At 46.3% G+C, this 17411-nt stretch overlaps 1 protein-coding gene across 1 annotated transcript in view; it reads right to left on the bottom strand.

The window, feature by feature from the left end:
• Positions 1-11986, bottom strand: part of LOC126416207 (uncharacterized) — a 1274366-nt gene extending 1262380 nt beyond the window's left edge. Inside the window, exon 1 of the mRNA XM_050083799.1 lies at positions 10884-11986. Within this exon, the coding sequence (XP_049939756.1) occupies positions 10884-11522 (639 nt within the window). The 5' untranslated portion in view covers positions 11523-11986. The remainder of the gene's footprint in view (positions 1-10883) is intronic.
• Between the last annotated feature and the right edge of the window lie 5425 nt (positions 11987-17411).

Below are 17411 nucleotides of genomic sequence, written 5' to 3'. Positions count from 1 at the left end.
TTGTGTAAATAGTTGTCTAGTATCTCTCCTGGCGTCATACGATAAATAAATAATAGATAAATGAATAAATAAATAAACAAGCTTCACAGCCGAAAAATAATGACATCGAACTAAAGGATAAATTGTACGAGGGTAGTTCAGAATGTAATGCACTACATTTTTTTCTTCAACAATTATTTACTGAACACAATGTAAATGTAAATGTCTTGTGACTAGACCCTCCCGTCGGGTAGACCGTTCGCCGGGTGCAAGTCTTCAGATACAACGCCACTTCGGCGACTTTCGTGTCGATGGGGATGACATGATGATGATTAGGACGACACAACACCCAGTCCCTGAGCGAAGAAAATCTCCGACCCAGCCGGAAATCGAACCCGGGCCTTTAGCACTGACATTCTGTCGCGCTGACCCCTCAGCTACCGGGGGCGGACACTGAACATAATGAAACGTATAAACGTATAAACAAGAAAGAATGATGTTCCTTCTGCACTCCCTATTTTTCCGTTCTTTAGCCTTCCTCCAGCGAGACACAAGGACGTTGTACGCCCTGTCGGTAGCACTCCTTGTTCTGTTCACGAGGACATCGCTTCACTGTGCGAGTCACCTCTAAGTCATCCTCATTATGTCTTCCACGAATGGCATCCTTTAATGACCCAAACAAGAAAAAGTCTGAGGGAGCTAGGTCAGGGCAGTAGGTTGGGTGAGGTAACACTGTCCAATGCTGTTTAGTGATATGTTCCGAATTCTTCAAACTTGTGTGACACCGAGCGTTATCGTGTTGAATCAAACCATCACCTGGGTTGTTATGGCGCTGAATTTACGGGAAGCGCTTCTTGAGTTTGGTAAATGTGTTCACATATGCTTCAGAAGTAACGGTGCTGCCTCTTGGCATCATGAATGAGCACATCGGCAAGCTGCGTCGCGTCAGGTGTGACAAGTGGATGGCCTCCCCGAACGCTGCAAATCTTGGCGTTCCGCCGAACCACTTCTCGTAATGTCCTCTCCTTTCTTGCCCAGCGTACTTCTGTCAATTGCAGATGCTTCTTGTACTACGCACAGACGTTTGTGAATGTTCTCAACATTTTCTTTCTCCGCAGTTAGAAATTAGATGACACGTTATTTGTAAGGTACATCACTTGCATACGTGATTTTGATACATTGCTGCAGTTACACTACCTCTCGAAGGAAACAAAAGTTTCAGATAATGCGTTCCTGGAGTTTCGCATAGGCTGGTTCAAATGGCTCTGAGCACTATGGCACTTAACGTCATCAGTCCCCTAGAACTTAGAACTACTTAAACCTAACTAACCTAAGGACATCACACACATCCACGCCCGAGGCAGGATTCGAACCTGCGACCGTAGCGGTCGCGCGGTTCCAGACTGAAGCGCCTAGAGTTTCGTATTAATACCATTGTTGTTGTCTGAGAAAAAAAAAAGTGTTGTGCATTAGTTTCTGGGCGGCTATTGTACTCTGTTTCAGAGCAAGATGTAGAAAGTACAACAACCAGCCTTCTATATGTGTCACACTGGATGAAACGTTCCTTGCTTTACCCAGCGACGTACTTAGACACACATATACACTTTGTAAGTGGACTGCTTCTATGTTGGCAGCGCTGTGTAGCGCTTTGCATTGGATCTCTGAGCCGGCTGTTGTGGCCTAGCGGTTCTAACCGCTTCAGTCCGGAACTGCGCTGCTGTTACGGTCGCAGGTTCGAATCCTGCCTCTGGCATGGATGTGTGTGCTGTCCTAAGGTTAGTTAGTTTTAAGTAGTTCTAAGTCTAGGGGACTGACGACCTCAGATGTTAAGTCCCATAGTGCTCAGAGCCATTTGAACCATTTTTGGATCTCTGACTGCGCTTTCTTTGTTAGACACTCTGTGGCTGGTCAGACTCGTTGTTGGAAGTTAATCGCCAGTAGTGTTGGGCAGTTAGAAGTTAGTTGCCAGCAGTGATGGAAGTATTGTTGGGCAGTTGGAGGTGAACAGACAGCAGTGATGGATGTTAGATGTGAGAAGTTAGCATTGATGGAGGATAGAGGTCTCAAGTGTTAGCGTAGGCTAACAATCTGTACATGTTCGACTTGGAGACTGAATATTATTCATGACTGCCTGCTGCTACTAGATGTCAATAACGATTTATATTCGTGTTTGAACTGGATGTCACATCATTAAGGTAAAAAATACATTATTTGGTTTGCAACAAAATCTTTCGTTTGCTAACCACATGCCTATTAGTAGTTATTGGCTTTAGTAGTTAGAATCTTTTATTTAGCTGGCAGTAAGGACGCTCGCTGTATTGCAGTAGTTCGAGTAATGAAGATTTCTGTGAGATAAGTGTTTAATGAAATGTATAGGTTATTGTTAAGATTTCCTTTTAGTCAGGGCCACTCTTTTGAATTAATTATTTGAACTCAGGTTGTAATTTTCTTGGCAGTCAGATTGCGTTGCGCTAGAATATTGTGGGTCAGTGTTGACATAATAAGAAAAAGTAAAGAGAAAGTGGGCTCAGTACGTTCAGTTTTACTCAGCTGTTTCGGAATCAAATAACGTAGACGTTTCATCTTCTCAGTAATTCTGCAATTTAAGTACAGACACACTCATTTAAATAGAGAAGTTTCAACTGCAGTGACAAAGTCATGGGATAGCGATATCCGCATATACAGATGGCGGTAGTACAGCGTACACGAGGTATAAAGGGCAGTGCCTTCGCGGAGCTGTCATTTGTACTCAGGTGATACATGTGAAAAGGTTTCGGACATGATCACGGCCACACGATGGAATTAACAGCCTTTGAACGTGGAATGGTAGTTGGAGCTGGACGCATAGGACATTCCATTTCGTAAATCGTTAGAGAATACATCATTCCGAGATCCGCAGCGTCAAGAGAGAGCCGAGAGTACCAGATTTCAAACATTACGTCTCATCATGAACAACGCAATGGCCGACAGCTTTGACTTAACGACCGAGAGCAGCGGCGTTTGCGTAGAGTTGTCAGTGCTAACAGACAAGCAACATTACGTGAAGTAACTGCAGAAATCAATGTACGACGTACGACGAACGTGTCCGTTAGGACATTGGGGCGAAATCTGGCCTTAACTGGGTATGGCAGCAGACAGCCCAAACAAGTGCCTTTGCTGTCACCTGCTGCGCCTCTCTGGGCTCGTGACTGTATCGTTTGGACCCTAGACGACTGGAAGACCACGGACTGGTCAGATGAGTCCCGATGTCAGTTGGCAATATCTGTCGCGTATCCCATGAAGCCATGGACCATGTTGTCGGTTGGTTGGTTGGTTGGTTGGGTTTGAAGGGACCAAACAGCAAGGTCAACAGTCCCTTGTTTCAAATGTGGTCCATTCCGATAGTGTGACATCTCAGAAAAGTCAGAACCATAAAAGGAAAAAGGCGAAAAAATGTAAAAGGGCAGTCATGTTGTCAATGATAAAAACAAGATGAGGTAAGTCAGCAAGAGAGCGAGCCCACCGCTATGCTAAAGGCAGGAAATATCCCACCTCTGGAGCAGCGGAGGCAAGACCACCTGCGACTTAGAAGGTGCAACAGTTAGAATGTAGAAGTGCGTATGGGAAAAGGAGACTAAACAAACCTAAAAAATGATAAAAACAGAGTAAAAGGGGAAGAAAAGAGGATCTCGGCCAGGGAGGGTAGTCGGGAATCTCCAAACACGGCTTACAGTGGGAGATACCCCAACACTCACCGCCCTGCCCCAACACCAGAGAGAGATTAAAAACCTTAAAACTGAGAATAAAAACCACTTCCCAGGAGGAAACCGAGAACCAGGTCGACCATCCGGGAATCATCAGCCAACATCAAAGGTAAAGTGCGGGGGAGTCTGTACTTAGCATGCAGAGCCAAAAGAAGGGGGCATTCAACCAAAATGTGGGCTACTGACTGGAATGCTCCACAACCACAAAGTGGGGGTGGCTCATCACGCAAAAGAAAACCATGGGTCAGCCTGGTATTGGCAATGCGGAGACGACACAGTGTGGTCGAGTCCTTTCGGGAGAGGCGAAAGAAAGAACGCCAAGGGCCTGGTGTCACCTTAATCGTACAAAGTTTATTAGACAGGGAAGTAGCCTCCCAAGAGTTGGCCCATGATTGTGCGAAGTGGGATTTGATGTGAAGCCGTAAATCCGCTGCAGGAGGGGTTACAGAAAACGGGGGCAAGTGACTGCTCCCCCAGCCAAACGATCAGCGAGCTCATTATCCGGGATACCAACATGGCCAGGAACCCAAAGGAAGTCAACGGAACATGGACCATGTTGTCTCCAAGGCACATGCAACCTGGTTGTTGCTTCATAATGGTGTGAGTTGTGTTTACTTGGAATGGAGTGGATCCTCTGGAGCAACTGAACCGATCACTGACTGGAAATGGTTATGTTCGCCTACTTGGAGACCATTTTCAGCCACTCATGGACGCCATGTTCCCAGACAACGATGGAATTTATTTAGATGACAATGTGCCATGTCACCAGGCCGAAGTCGTTCGTGATTGGTTTGAATAACATTCATGACAAATCGCGCGAATGATTTGGCTACCCAGACCGCCCCACACGGGTCCCATACCAATTATGAACGGCTATAGACGCAGCAGCATGGCTCAATATTTCTGCAGGGGGCTTCCAACGAATTGTTGGTGCCTTACACCGGGCAAAACTCGTGATGCCAATTGAGGAGCTACTCGACCGAATAGTAGCGGCTCCGGTCAAAGAAAACCATCATAACGGCCGGGAGAGCGGTGTGCTGACCACACGCCCCTCGTATACGCATTCTCAGCTGCAGATGACACGGCGGTCGGATAGTCCCGATGGGCCACTTGTGGCCTGAAGACGGAGTGCTACACCGGGCAAAAGGAGATCCAACACGATATTAGAATGTACCCCATGACTTTTGTCACGTAAATGTACCCTGATGGCCACTGAAATTGCAACTTCATGAAAGCGGAACGCATCAAACGTCAAACTGACATGAAGTGGACTGTATGCTTGAATATTCGAAAGATTAGCTATTCAGAGCAACCAATCAAAGTAGCTAGGAATAACGCCATCCATATTTTCTATGTAAGGAATAATTATGCAGCGGCTTTCTTATTCACGAAACGTGTATGAATGGTGGTTGTTAAAAGATCGCATTACACCCCGTGTGAGAGGTCTTGTAATTGGACAGCAGCAGGTTCGTCGCCTACTGAGAGGGCAGTTTGTCTTTCAGCGTTGATAGGATCATCTGACTGCCACGCAAATCAAGAATCGATGGATTGAGGAGCGTCGAACTGAACGCCATACAAAATCTCAGCAACTCCATGCGACTAGCGCCCGAAAGTACAGATAGCTGTATATTCTGCTGTCAGCCTTGCAGCACTGCACAGGCAAGTCATGGACCTTGAGTCAGGAAATGGGCTGGATTACTGGAAGCCAAGTACTCACAGGGACGGCGTGTCGACGTTTGGAGCAGCACGGACTGTCAGCAAGGTTATCAATGTCGTTCCTTGACGTTGCAGAAGAGTGGTGCGTCGACAGTGATGCTTGTCGCGGTGTGTAAGGTGCTAATTCGGTATACAATACGATCACGTCTGGTTTGCGTAGTGGGTTACTGGACAGCAGCCTTTACATTTCGGACGTGTTACTGCCGGAAATATCTGGACATGTGTTATCGAGAGATTTCCGCAACCTACCAGTCACTTCGATCCGTGAACTTAGGATCAGAGTTGAGACAGCATGGAATGAAGTAGCCGTACCCGTCATGCAAGCTCAGCTCGACTCGACTCTGAAAAGCAGTGTTGCAGCCAGAGGCGGCCAGTTTCGCAACCTGTATTCCTCAAAAACATACACAAATTTAATCACGAGTTATACCTCCTACATTGTGCAAAAACAATAGGTAAACTTCCGTTGTTTACTATCGTACCTGGTGTTGCAGTTTCAGTGGCAAGCAGTGTACAAGGCTTCCCTCTATTAATCATTTTTGGGCGCGTTATGTTCCAAAACTCGCGTAAAAGGAATTTTTAAAGCTTTTCACACTACCTGTTACTGCATATCACTGAAGACATCAGAAAAATGAAACATGTCACTTTCGCCACTGAAGACCCCGACTCACCTCCTACATTCGAGGCCTGCACCTCGACGTCGACAACTCCAAGCAAGTCCAAAAATCGTTTAAACACCGAGTCTTTTCAACCAGTCACCACTGAGATACATAATGACTGATTTTTTGACTTCGAACGTCGGCGTTCTCGTTGGTCTGGTCCTTTCTTCCGCTAATGATTCTCCGGTAATGTTGCTTTGCGGCAGGAAATCTAGAATATTTCCCCTGTCTGGGAAAATACCTGACCGGAAAGTCTCTTGAGCGTTAAGAACCTAGTGGACAGTGGACACAGCGTTCAGAGTTCCTTATGACGTCTTCCGACCTACGTCTTTATATTGAAGACTGTCAGCTCTCAGTTGTGGATGAAAGCGGACACCGTAAACTTGCAGAGTTCAAAGATACTGCACTAAGTCTGCTCCTATCCTACTCACAACTAAGTTCACTCCCCAGCGCTTGGCTGTGAATAGGGACAGACACATATGAACTTAAAAACACTGTCTTCAATTAAGATCCATATCGTATAGTTATTGTAGGAACCTGCCCACGTCGATGTCGTTAGGGACGGAGCACAAGGTCGGATTCGAGAAGGTAATCATCGGTGTCCTGTTCAAAGGAACCAACCCTGCACTCAGTTTAAGCTATTTAAGGAAATCACAGAAAACCTAAAACTATGAAATTCCCTGGCAGACTATAACTGTGAGCCGGACCGAGACTCGAACTCGGGACCCCTGTCTTTCACTTTCTACCCGACCACGATTCACGACCCGTCCTCACAGCTTTAATTCTGCCAGTACCTCGTCTCCTGGAACCTAAAACTAGTTGGCCGGGTTGGGGTTTAAATCGCTGTCTTCCCGAATACCACTCCACTGTCTTCTCACCGCCTTAATCACCTCGTCTGTTGGATAATCACCAAATTTAAATGGTTGAAATGGCTCTGAGCACTTTCGGACTCAACATCTGAGGTCAACAGCCCCCTAGAACTTAGAACTACTTCAACCTAACTAACCTAAGGATATCACACACACCCATGCCCGAGGCAGGATTCCAACCCGCGACCGTAGCAGTAACGAGGTTCCGGACTGAAGTGCCTACAACCGCTCGGCCAACCCGGCCGGCGGATAATCACCCCTGCAAAAACTTATCTCTACGTTGATGTTACAAACGCTATGACAATTGAAGCTGTTCATTTCCTTGTCTGATTCCTTTCTTTCGCACGATATACTATCACCGCAGACAGATGTCTGCTTGATACAACATCCTATAGCTGTTTGTAAAACATTTAAATATTTTTTTAATCTATCACTGCACGCAAGGGAATTTACGCATTTCCTCGTTTATTCTGTATTCAATATTTCAGAAGGTGTCCCTGGTGGTCTAGTGGTAAAGAGCGTGCGGGAAACGAGAAGGTTGCGGGATCGAATCGCGGTCTGACAACGGTCCTATCAACCTGCTTTTAACTCAGTCCTCACCTTTCTACGATGTGAAGATTCGTCGGGAACGACACGCGATGCAGATACCACGTTAAACTGCAACTATCCTATCTTCAGCGACGTTACTTGCTTAGGTTAGAACAAGTCGCCGAAGTGGCACACAACTGAAAGACTTTCACCAGGCCGCTGGGCAACACACAGTTATTGTTATTAATGTGGCACAATTCGTTTCGGGCCTGAGACCAAAGTAGTGTATCAGTTCACTGTATACTGCAATAAACAGGTCACGCATACAAAACAATTAGTGAAGAGTTATAAATTTAGGTACGCAAGATGACAGTTGCATCGTAGTCTGGAAAAAGATAGATTATGTTTTAATGAGGGAAACCGGAGTTAGTTTGCAATAATTACGCGTTTATGTTGATACATAATCAGTGAAACGAATGGGTGAGGTACTAACCGCAAATTGAATGAAGGATTATAAAATTGGCATTGGTAACCTCAGTCTTTCTTCATAAACGTCAGTACTGAAACATTATCCATTTTTTTCGTACGCTGTGCACTACCACAACCAATTTCCTCACTAGTGAACACCGAGCGAGATGAGAGACACGTATTCGGAAGGTCGTCGGTTCAGATCCCCATCCAGCCACCCAGATTTTATCTTCTACGATTTCTCTAAGCCGCTTAAAGCGAACACCGGAGTGTTTCCTTTTTGATATGGCACGGCCGGTTTCCTTCCCAATCCTTGTCCAATCCGTGCTTGTGGTCCGTTTCTAATGACCTCATCATCGAGGAGACGTGAAACTCTTGATTTTCCTTCCTCCCTCACTTGCAAATTTCATTGCTACTACTTCCAGGAAATTTGTAGTTAACTTAGATTCTAGTTTTTACGCTGCGGAGGTAAACCTCATACCTGTGCCCGAAACACTATTCGAGTCTGCGACCTTTGCTATGCGAGGCTGTAACGCTAGGCAGAGGCCACAGAGGCCGATTGCGCTGGAAGGAGGGACGCGCCAACTTTCATTTTCGTTGGAACAGGGAAAGCAGCGTACGCCACTGCGTAGAAAACAACGAGATAAACAAAACTACCACTACAGAAACTTTTCGATCTAATACGACGACATGAACGTCTATGAAACTGTTTTTCTTTAAGACTTATTTGAAGCACGAAGGAACAGCATTCAGTTCAATTTGACAGTATCGGGACTGGGGCTGTATCATTCTAATGAAGGATAAACCGAAGTTAAGGACAATGGTGCAATAGCAATATTAGGCCAGGAACTGTAAAGAGCGTTAGTGACAACTACCACACCCTTTGGAAGATGAAGGAACACTGACATACATTTAGCTGTTCTCGTGACCGCCAGACGTAATTCATTGTCAAAATTTCAGCTGTTTTCCATCCACAGTCGTCAGCTGGATATGCGACTGTGAAGGATACGTGCGGCGTACAATGGATCGTTAAGATAACGTGTAAATCAACGCAAACAACTGGAGCGATGCCCACTTTAAACGCCATATGTGCCTACGTCTCAATTGTTTTCGCTAGCTACATTTCTCAGATCTTCGAGTAAGTTCGCACGTATACGTTGTCGCGAAGCTGTCTTGGATGAAAATCGCGTAGACAAGTAGTACAGCTGCTTCTTCATTAACAGTGAGCAAATCTGTAGAACTGTGCCGCAATTTTCTCGAGGGCTAGATATGTAGAGGGCAAAGTCTTTGTTATGAGAAGTGAACGTCTCATGGTTACAAGAAACTTAGGATATGTCCATCTTGCTACTATTCTTAGTTACACAACAATTTTTCAATAAATGTTTGAAATAACTGTGAGTCTATTTTCTTCTCTCCTATACAATTACTGTTGTAGCAATTAGGTGAAGGTTGTTGTGGAATGCCAATATGTTCCTTTACTGAGCCTGTAACAGAGATTATGCATATAGTATCTCCGCATCTTTCTTGATAAAAATAACAACAGTGGAGATGTGACATATTAAAGTCCGACTCTTTCCTGAAGACAGTCCGACACATCTTCAATAAATACATTTTTGGATGATGGCTTACCTGCTTTGTTGATTCAATGTTTATTAACGATCTGATGCAGTCATTATACTACTCTCGAGAAGACATAATTGTCACAATACTCAAAAATCATTTTAATAATACAGTCTTCTTACGGACAGCTATCTAGAAAACTAAACGGTGATTGTCAACCTGCATACTACTGTGATAATAGCAAGCGTTTTACCTGTAATGGCATTTACACAGACGTGAGGATGTTTTAATATGAACGAATATGGTAATCAGCAGCCACTCCATTCATAAACTAGCAGTTGTATTTCTTTCGTTATGTGATTGACCCTATCGTCTGAGACCATTTACATAGAATTGTTAACAGTCAACAAAAGCTAGCAGATTGTCGATGTCCAACTGAATGCATTTTGAAACTTCCTGGCAGATTAAAACTGTGCGCCCGACCGAGACTCGAACTCGGGACCTTTGCCAGGAAGTTTCATATCAGCGCACACTCCGCTGCAGAGTGAAAATCTCATTCTGAATGCAATTTTTTTTTTTTTTTTTTTTTTTTTTTTTTTTTTTTTTTTTTTTTTACCAGGCACGTTTCGCCACACTTTATTGAAGCATCTTCATTGGCCTGAAATACTATACATTCTCTTTAGATACAGCACTTTTGATTTACATAGAATGGCAGAATGTGAAAATTAAATATGCTGCCTTACGTGAGACTTCGTATGTATTTGAGGCCACTGAAGACGATTGTATGACCTACTCGTTTAGCGTAAGGCGCAGCGCACTTATTTGTGAGACAGGGTGGTAAACCGTAGTCACATCGGATCGACGCGGCGGATTAGCAACTGTTGGCTGGTGCAAAAGTTGTTTCCATGCTCGTTTAGGGAAATACTGACCTGGTCCTAAAATTCCGCCTATTGAATTCGATACACTAACAATTCCAAAGCCATAACAAGTGGAAGAAAATTTACAAGATTCACAGGCCGCCCTCTTTTAGGTGATCGTCATGAAGGGCATCCGGCCACAAAGCTAATAAATAAGATTTGCCAAATTAAAAAAAAAAAAAACGTGAAACGTGAACCCCGCCCTAGCTTGAATAGAATGGAAAAGAAAGAAGGACGATTCCTCAATAAGTTAAGGCCATACGCGTCTGTGCATAACGAATATTACATTCGTTAGTTGTGCGCGCACACGCACGAAATCGCTTTTAAAATATTCCTAGCAACTCGAAACAACATAAAAAGATAAGTGAAAGACATCGTTTCATGCCGAATGAGTGGCAAATATAGGTGCATACTAGTGACGTACACGGCTTATCGCACAGTACTCACCCTTGCTGAGTTGTCGTCGTTCTGGACGTGCTCCCTGCTGTCGTCTTCCAGATGTTTCTCGTCAGCATCTTTTGCTGCATCTTCCTCCTGCAGCGACTCGTCGCTCTCGGACGATACGTCGCCGTCCTCCTCGTCGTCGTCGTCGTCAAAGTCGTCGCCGGCGTCTCCTCCGGCGCGGACGTCCTCGACCAGGTAGTCGTCCATCGGGTCATGGTGGGAGGCGTGGCCCCGTTGGCCGTGACCGCCGTGTCGCCGCCGGGACCCCAGCTGCTGCGGCCCGTACCCTTTCCCCTCTTCCTCCTCCTCATCTTCCTCCTCATCGCTATCCTCTTCGTGGTACTTGTCTTCATTATATTTATCCTCATCGTAATCGTCCGATTCTTCCGACGAGTCGGCGGCTTCCTGGGACCGGGGGCTGGCTACTGTATCCTCGTCCCCGACGTTGTAGTAATCGTCTTCGTAGGAGCTGTCCTGTTTGTCCCAGTAGTTGTGTGCCGGGGGCTCTTCGGTAGTGGAGCGGTGCGCTTCTGGCGCCGCCGTCGTCGCGAAGCGGGTTTTCATGAACTCGTCGAGCGGAGACAGACGGCCGGTAACCGCCCCCACCAGGAAGAGGAGACACCACAACATGTTGCCCCGCATTTTGCTTACTGTCACTCACGAGCGGGGAGGGAGCAGCTCTTGTGCGTGGAGCAGTACAGTCTTCCCGCAAGTGCTGGCTACTTTGTTTACAAGATGTTGGGGGTAATTTGTAGTCACAATAGCTCAAAAATTGGGTATAGTGCGGTAACGAAGATTCGTCACACAGCAAAACTTAACCTAAAATCGAGTTTGGTCGCGATATGAGAAACCGAGAAAATAAAATGCGGCCCCCAAGGATTAGTTCACGGACCAAAATTAATTGGCAAAGTGCTGTGATTTTGGCACAACTTTCGGCACTACGCGGTCAGTGACGGTGGCAGTTCCGAACAGTCGCGGTTCGGGCGTCGGCTGTGCGGAAGTTCGAGACGCGACTGCGTTGCGCGGTCGTCGGCGTGTCGCGTTCGGCGGCGCGGACTTAAGACAGCGTACGGCCGATCGGTGGGAGCTGCGCTGTGCGCGGGACCGGCGCGGCGGAGGGACTGGCGCGCTCCGCGGAGACTGCTGGCCGGCCGCCGCTGCCGGCGCCCCCACCGCCGCCGCCGACGCCGCCGCTGCCGCCCGCCCATTGGCTTCGCTCCCGGCCCGACTGTCGCCCTCGGCGGGCGCCGACGGGCGCTGCGGTGACGGCCGTAGACGAGGCGGGCACCTCCCGCGATCGGATCCCTAGCCCACGGAATGGGTGCACCGACGGCAATTGTTGCACAGCGAGGTCAGAGTGGACGCTACCCGGACGGATTGCTAAGCTGCACCTAGGAGATCAGTACAGTTGCCACGATTGTACTGTTTTCAACATGGCTGTTCAAAAATAGTTCAAATGGCTCTGAGCACTATGGGACTTAACTTCAGAGGTCATCAGTCCCCTAGAACAGGGGTCTCCAAACTACGGCCCGCAGTCCGAAACCAGCCCTCGAGGGCGGCAAACTGTTCCGCGTTAGCTGGCTGGACACCCCCGGTATCCGGCCCGCCAAATATTTGAGGTGGTACCTCTAATGCCAACATTTACTTTCTTAAACAGCGACTGATGGGTTTTTAGCTGGCGTTTCAGAGACCCGTACATTTCTAATCGTTCGAATCCTGTAAACTTGGAGTAATTCTGAGTGCTTAGTTCCATAACGACGTTTTATATTGTATATTGTATATTGAAGACTGATACTGCTTCATTGCAAATAATACAACTTGGTTTCTTGCTTGACTCCATCACGAAATATTGACATCCCCACTGCTCTTTAAAAATTCTACATTCACTGTCAACCTTTCATTTCTTTTCCATATTTGTACAGAACTTCACAAAAGATTGTAACCAGAAAATAAAATTGTGCTATTTAATAGTGATAAAACTAAGGAGTAGTCTGCCTAAACAAAATGCAATGAATTTATTTTTAAGGTACTTTAATTACTAAATTAAATATTCACAATTACACTGTAGTTCCACTAAAAAATACACTGAAAAAATACTCAAGTCGTGCTATACGTATTTCGATTTTCAGATTTACCTTGTCTCTTCGAATTCAAACTTTGAATTGTTCCACACTTCGTCGTCTCACCTACTAGTACAGTGCATAAAACACTAAAAAACTCGTGAGACACTCGCAACATAGACACAATCACGCAACAGAACTATCAAACATATGCTCTGGCTTTGCTACTCGCTACAAGACTACATAACTAAATTTATTGTTGCGCCGCTTGAAATAACAATGCGTTGACATACACTACCTCTGTTACGTCTTTCAGTAATAGTGTTGCTAACAATGGTTTTGAAATTTAGTTAACTTTGCAGGCCGCTTTCGTGAAGAATGTGCAGTGACATACTTTTTCGTCGGTGAAATTCGCCAGAACAAAATACGCCAGAATTTCGGTCAGGTACGCCCACCAAACAAAATTAAATAATTAAATAAAAATCGTAGTTCGTTTCAGTGCTAGCTATTCCCACAACCTTAGATTTTTGCCATTTCATCTTTCCTTTAGCCTTACATTACGGTGATCATGGAGTGCTAGGGTGCTTTAATCGCACTAGGTAGATCTTGGCCCTTATAACTTCGTGGAGGAGTCAGTGTGGCCCACAGACTAAAAAGTTTGCAGACCCCTGCCCTAGAACTTAGAACTACTTAAACCTAACTAACCTAAAGGCATCACACATATCCATGCCCGAGGCAGGATTCGAACCTGAGACCGTAGCGGTTGCGCGGTTCCAGACTGTAGCACCTAAAACCGCTCGGCCACACCGGCCGGCGAACATCATTGTTATTCAGCCACCGTATACTAGTTTCAACATGGGACTGAACAGCCAACCGGTTGCACATAACAGGTAGATACAATGACCCATGTTTCGACACCTACTAGGGGTGCCTTCATCAGAATTAAATTGAGCCGTGGCGGGACTGGTGCCAGGGCTATCTTTGGTTAGGCATTATCGATTCCCTCTGGCAGAAGATTCTCTTTGGAGCCTGGGCCAGCTCAGGATATAGCGGGCCGTACCGAGTGGAAAGGGAGCCTCACCTATCGCATCCGTCTCCCCTCTCCCATGCGGATCCTGTACGATCTCATCCCCTTCCCCCACCTCCTCCTTTTCCTTGAAAGGATACGGATCCTGTACACCTCCCGCAAACTCGATCCTCCTCACCCGCTCGTCTCCTCGATCCTCTCCCACCCCCGCCCGCTGCTGCGCCTGTATTCCCACGTCCCACCTGGTCTCCATCTCTCCACCCTCCTTACCCTCTCCCAAGGTGGCTTCCGCCAGCTCCCCCTCCCTGATGATGTCCTCCTCCCCTCCATCTACCCCTCCTACCAACTTTGATCCTCCCTCCCTCTTCCTGTATCTGTTCCTTTGGGCACCCTCCATCCCTCCCCCCCCCCTTATCCCCACTTCTCCCCCAGGCCTCCCCTGCCCCGTCCTTCTACTCCTCCTCCCCTCTCCTCAGCCATTGCCATCTCTGTTCTCCCCTCTCCACCCTCTCCCCCCCTCACCCTTCTTCCCCTCTTGGCAGGTCCCCGGACTCGCACACGCTACGAGGACTTTCGCGCGCCGGAGATCATCGCCATCTGTGTCTCGTGTGTGTGACGTCGTTTAGTGTTTTTAGTGTCCGCCGTCACGCTTCTCCGTTCACTTGTGCCATCGGATTCATCAGTGTTATGTGCGCCGTGTCAACGTGTTTCCAGTGTCTTTCTCGTCGAGTGTGAACGGCTCCGTGTTTTTTGTGTGACTGTAACCACTATTTTTTGCCCGTCACTATGTTCATTTTCATTCTCCATTCTTGTACTGTGATTGTCAACTCCATGGCTGAAGAGCGGCGTAGCATCCCGCTGCCAGCCTACCTGATTGTTCAGGTGTTAAAATAACAATAAAGTAAAAAAAAAGTGGAAAGGGACAACTACGTTGTGCACGGCACGCGGAAGTGGCGTAATAGCGAGACGTTGGAGAGACGACAGCGAGCACGGTGTGCCTGACAAGAGAGCCTCCCCATCGCACCCCCCTCAGATTTAGTTATAAGTTGGCTCAGTGGATAGGCCTTGAAAAACTGAACACAGATCAGTCGAGAAAACAGGAAGAAGTTGTGTGGAATTGTGTGGAACTCTGAAAAAAAATAAGCAAAATATACAAACTGAGTAGTCAATGTGCAAGATAAGCAACATCGAGGATACTCTGAGCTCAGGAGCGCCGTGGTCCAGTGGTTAGCGTGAGCAACTGCGGAATGAGAGGTCCTTGGTTCAAGTCTTGCCTTGGGTGACAAGTTTAATTTTTTATTTTAAGACAATTATCAAAGTTCAGGCACTCACACATAATCGACTTCGCTCTCCAAAATTCCAGGACATGTTCAAATTTGCTTGGACATATGCAGGATTTGACAGTCTACACACGGAAAAATTTGAAAACAAACATATGTTTTGACAGACAACAGGGAAAACTGTGCGACTGTTGCATTCATTTGTTGCAGTTTATGTGACAAACTCTTACGTTTTTGGGAGTGATTATCACATTCACAAGAAAACCTAAATCGGGCAAGGTAGAAGAATCTTTTTACCCATTCGCCAAGTGTACAGGTTAGGTGGGTCGACAACATATTCCTGTCATGTGAAGCACATCCCGTCACCAGTGTCGTATAGAATATATCACACGTGTTTTCCTGTGGAGCAGTCGGTTGACCTATGACCTTGCGATCAAATGTTTTCGGTTCCCGTTGGAGAGGCACGTCCTTTCGTCTACTAATCGCACGGTTTTGCGGTGCGGGCGCAAAACACAGACACTAAACTTATTACAGTGAACATAGACGTCAATGAACGAACGGACAGATCATAGCTTTGAAAAAATGAAGAAAGAAAACTTTTCATTCGAGAGAAGACTTGAACCAAGGACCTCTCGTTTATTGCAGTGAACAGAGACGTCAATGAACGAACGGACACATCATAACTCTGCAAAAATGAAGAAAGTAAACTTTTCATTCGAGAGAAGACTTGAACGAAGGACCTCTCGTTCCGCAGGTGTTCACGCTAGCCACGGTACCACGGCGCTCCTTAGCTCAGATTATCCTTGATGTTGCATATCTTGTGCATGGACTACTCAGTTTGTATATTTTGCTTATTTTTTTTCATAGTTCCACACAACTTCTTCCTGTTTTCTCGATTGACCAGTGTTCAGTTTTTCAAGGCCTATCCACTGTGCCAACTTATAACTAAATATGAGGGGGTTGCGATGGGGAGGTTCCCTTGTGAGTACGGGCGGCAGTTAGCGCTTGATCGTACTAGAGGTCAGTAACAACGGGCCGGCGCTGTGGCTTCTTGGCAGCCTCGTGAAGCTATGCATGTGCTCGCTTCCGTGAAGGAACACGTTGTTACTATCGGACTAACCAACATTTGGTGTCTTCGCCACATCGGTCCAGCAACTGGCATCAAGTTAAGTTCAAAAAATGGCTCTGAGCACTATGGGACTTAACTGCTATGGTCATCAGTCCCCTAGAACTTAGAACTACTTAAACCTAACTAACCTAAGGACATCACACACATCCATGCCAGAGGCAAGATTCGAACCTGCGACCGTAGCGGTCGCGCGGCTCCAGACTGTAGCGTCTAGAACCGCTCGGCCACTCCGGCCGGCTCAAGTTAAGTAATTCAAGTCCTACCAACGATTAGTGAAATATAATGATGTTTGCTCTTGAGGCAGCAAAGCGTTGCAAAGACTGTGATGTGATATTTCATGCCTCTTATTAAGTGTGTGCTTCGCTCCTTAATAGTATTGTTCTTACTTCAGCCGTCAAGTGTCTAAAACATTGATACGTGTGCGCAGCCTTACCGAACGATCTATATTCCGTGTCTAAAGGTTGCCGTATGGTACCTTACACGCACACATAAGGTGCTCCATGTGATGCTTGGGTTTTAATGAGCCAGTTCCGTTTGCATCATTCGTGTACTTGGTTCTGCTTAAAGGAGTGAAATTAGTTTTATTATTGTCAGTTTTATCGAAGTACTTTTCTGTACAAGTCTGAGTATTAAGGTGAAGGAAGGGTTGTTTGGTTCCCTGTTGTCGCTTCTGATTTATGTTTCAGAGATCGGAAGCAGTGGGCCACCGAAGTGCAGAGCCTCCCTTTTAAATTACTAGCTGGCGTACGGGCGGTGGACTTCGCCTGAGCTCGCGTGTGCTGTTTGGTTCCGATTTCGGTGTTCTGATCGGGGTGGAAGTACAAACGGAGTCCACATCTTCATTCGAAGATAAGTACTCAGTCGCCTCCACCGTTCGTGGCCAAGTCGCGGCATCACAATCTCGGTCCTCAGTTATTGTACAAGCTGCAGTTTTCTAAAACTTGCGGTGGCACTGCAAGGTTGCCCGACTTAAATGTTTTAAATATTTGTCTTAAGAATTTTGAGGGATTTCTAGAAGAATGTGTCTTAATTGAA

The sequence above is a fragment of the Schistocerca serialis genome, chromosome 8, assembly GCF_023864345.2.
Source record: "Schistocerca serialis cubense isolate TAMUIC-IGC-003099 chromosome 8, iqSchSeri2.2, whole genome shotgun sequence".
Lineage (NCBI taxonomy): Eukaryota > Metazoa > Arthropoda > Insecta > Orthoptera > Acrididae > Schistocerca > Schistocerca serialis.
Note: the sequence above shows the minus strand (reverse complement) of the source record. Positions and strands in the feature narration are given on the sequence as shown.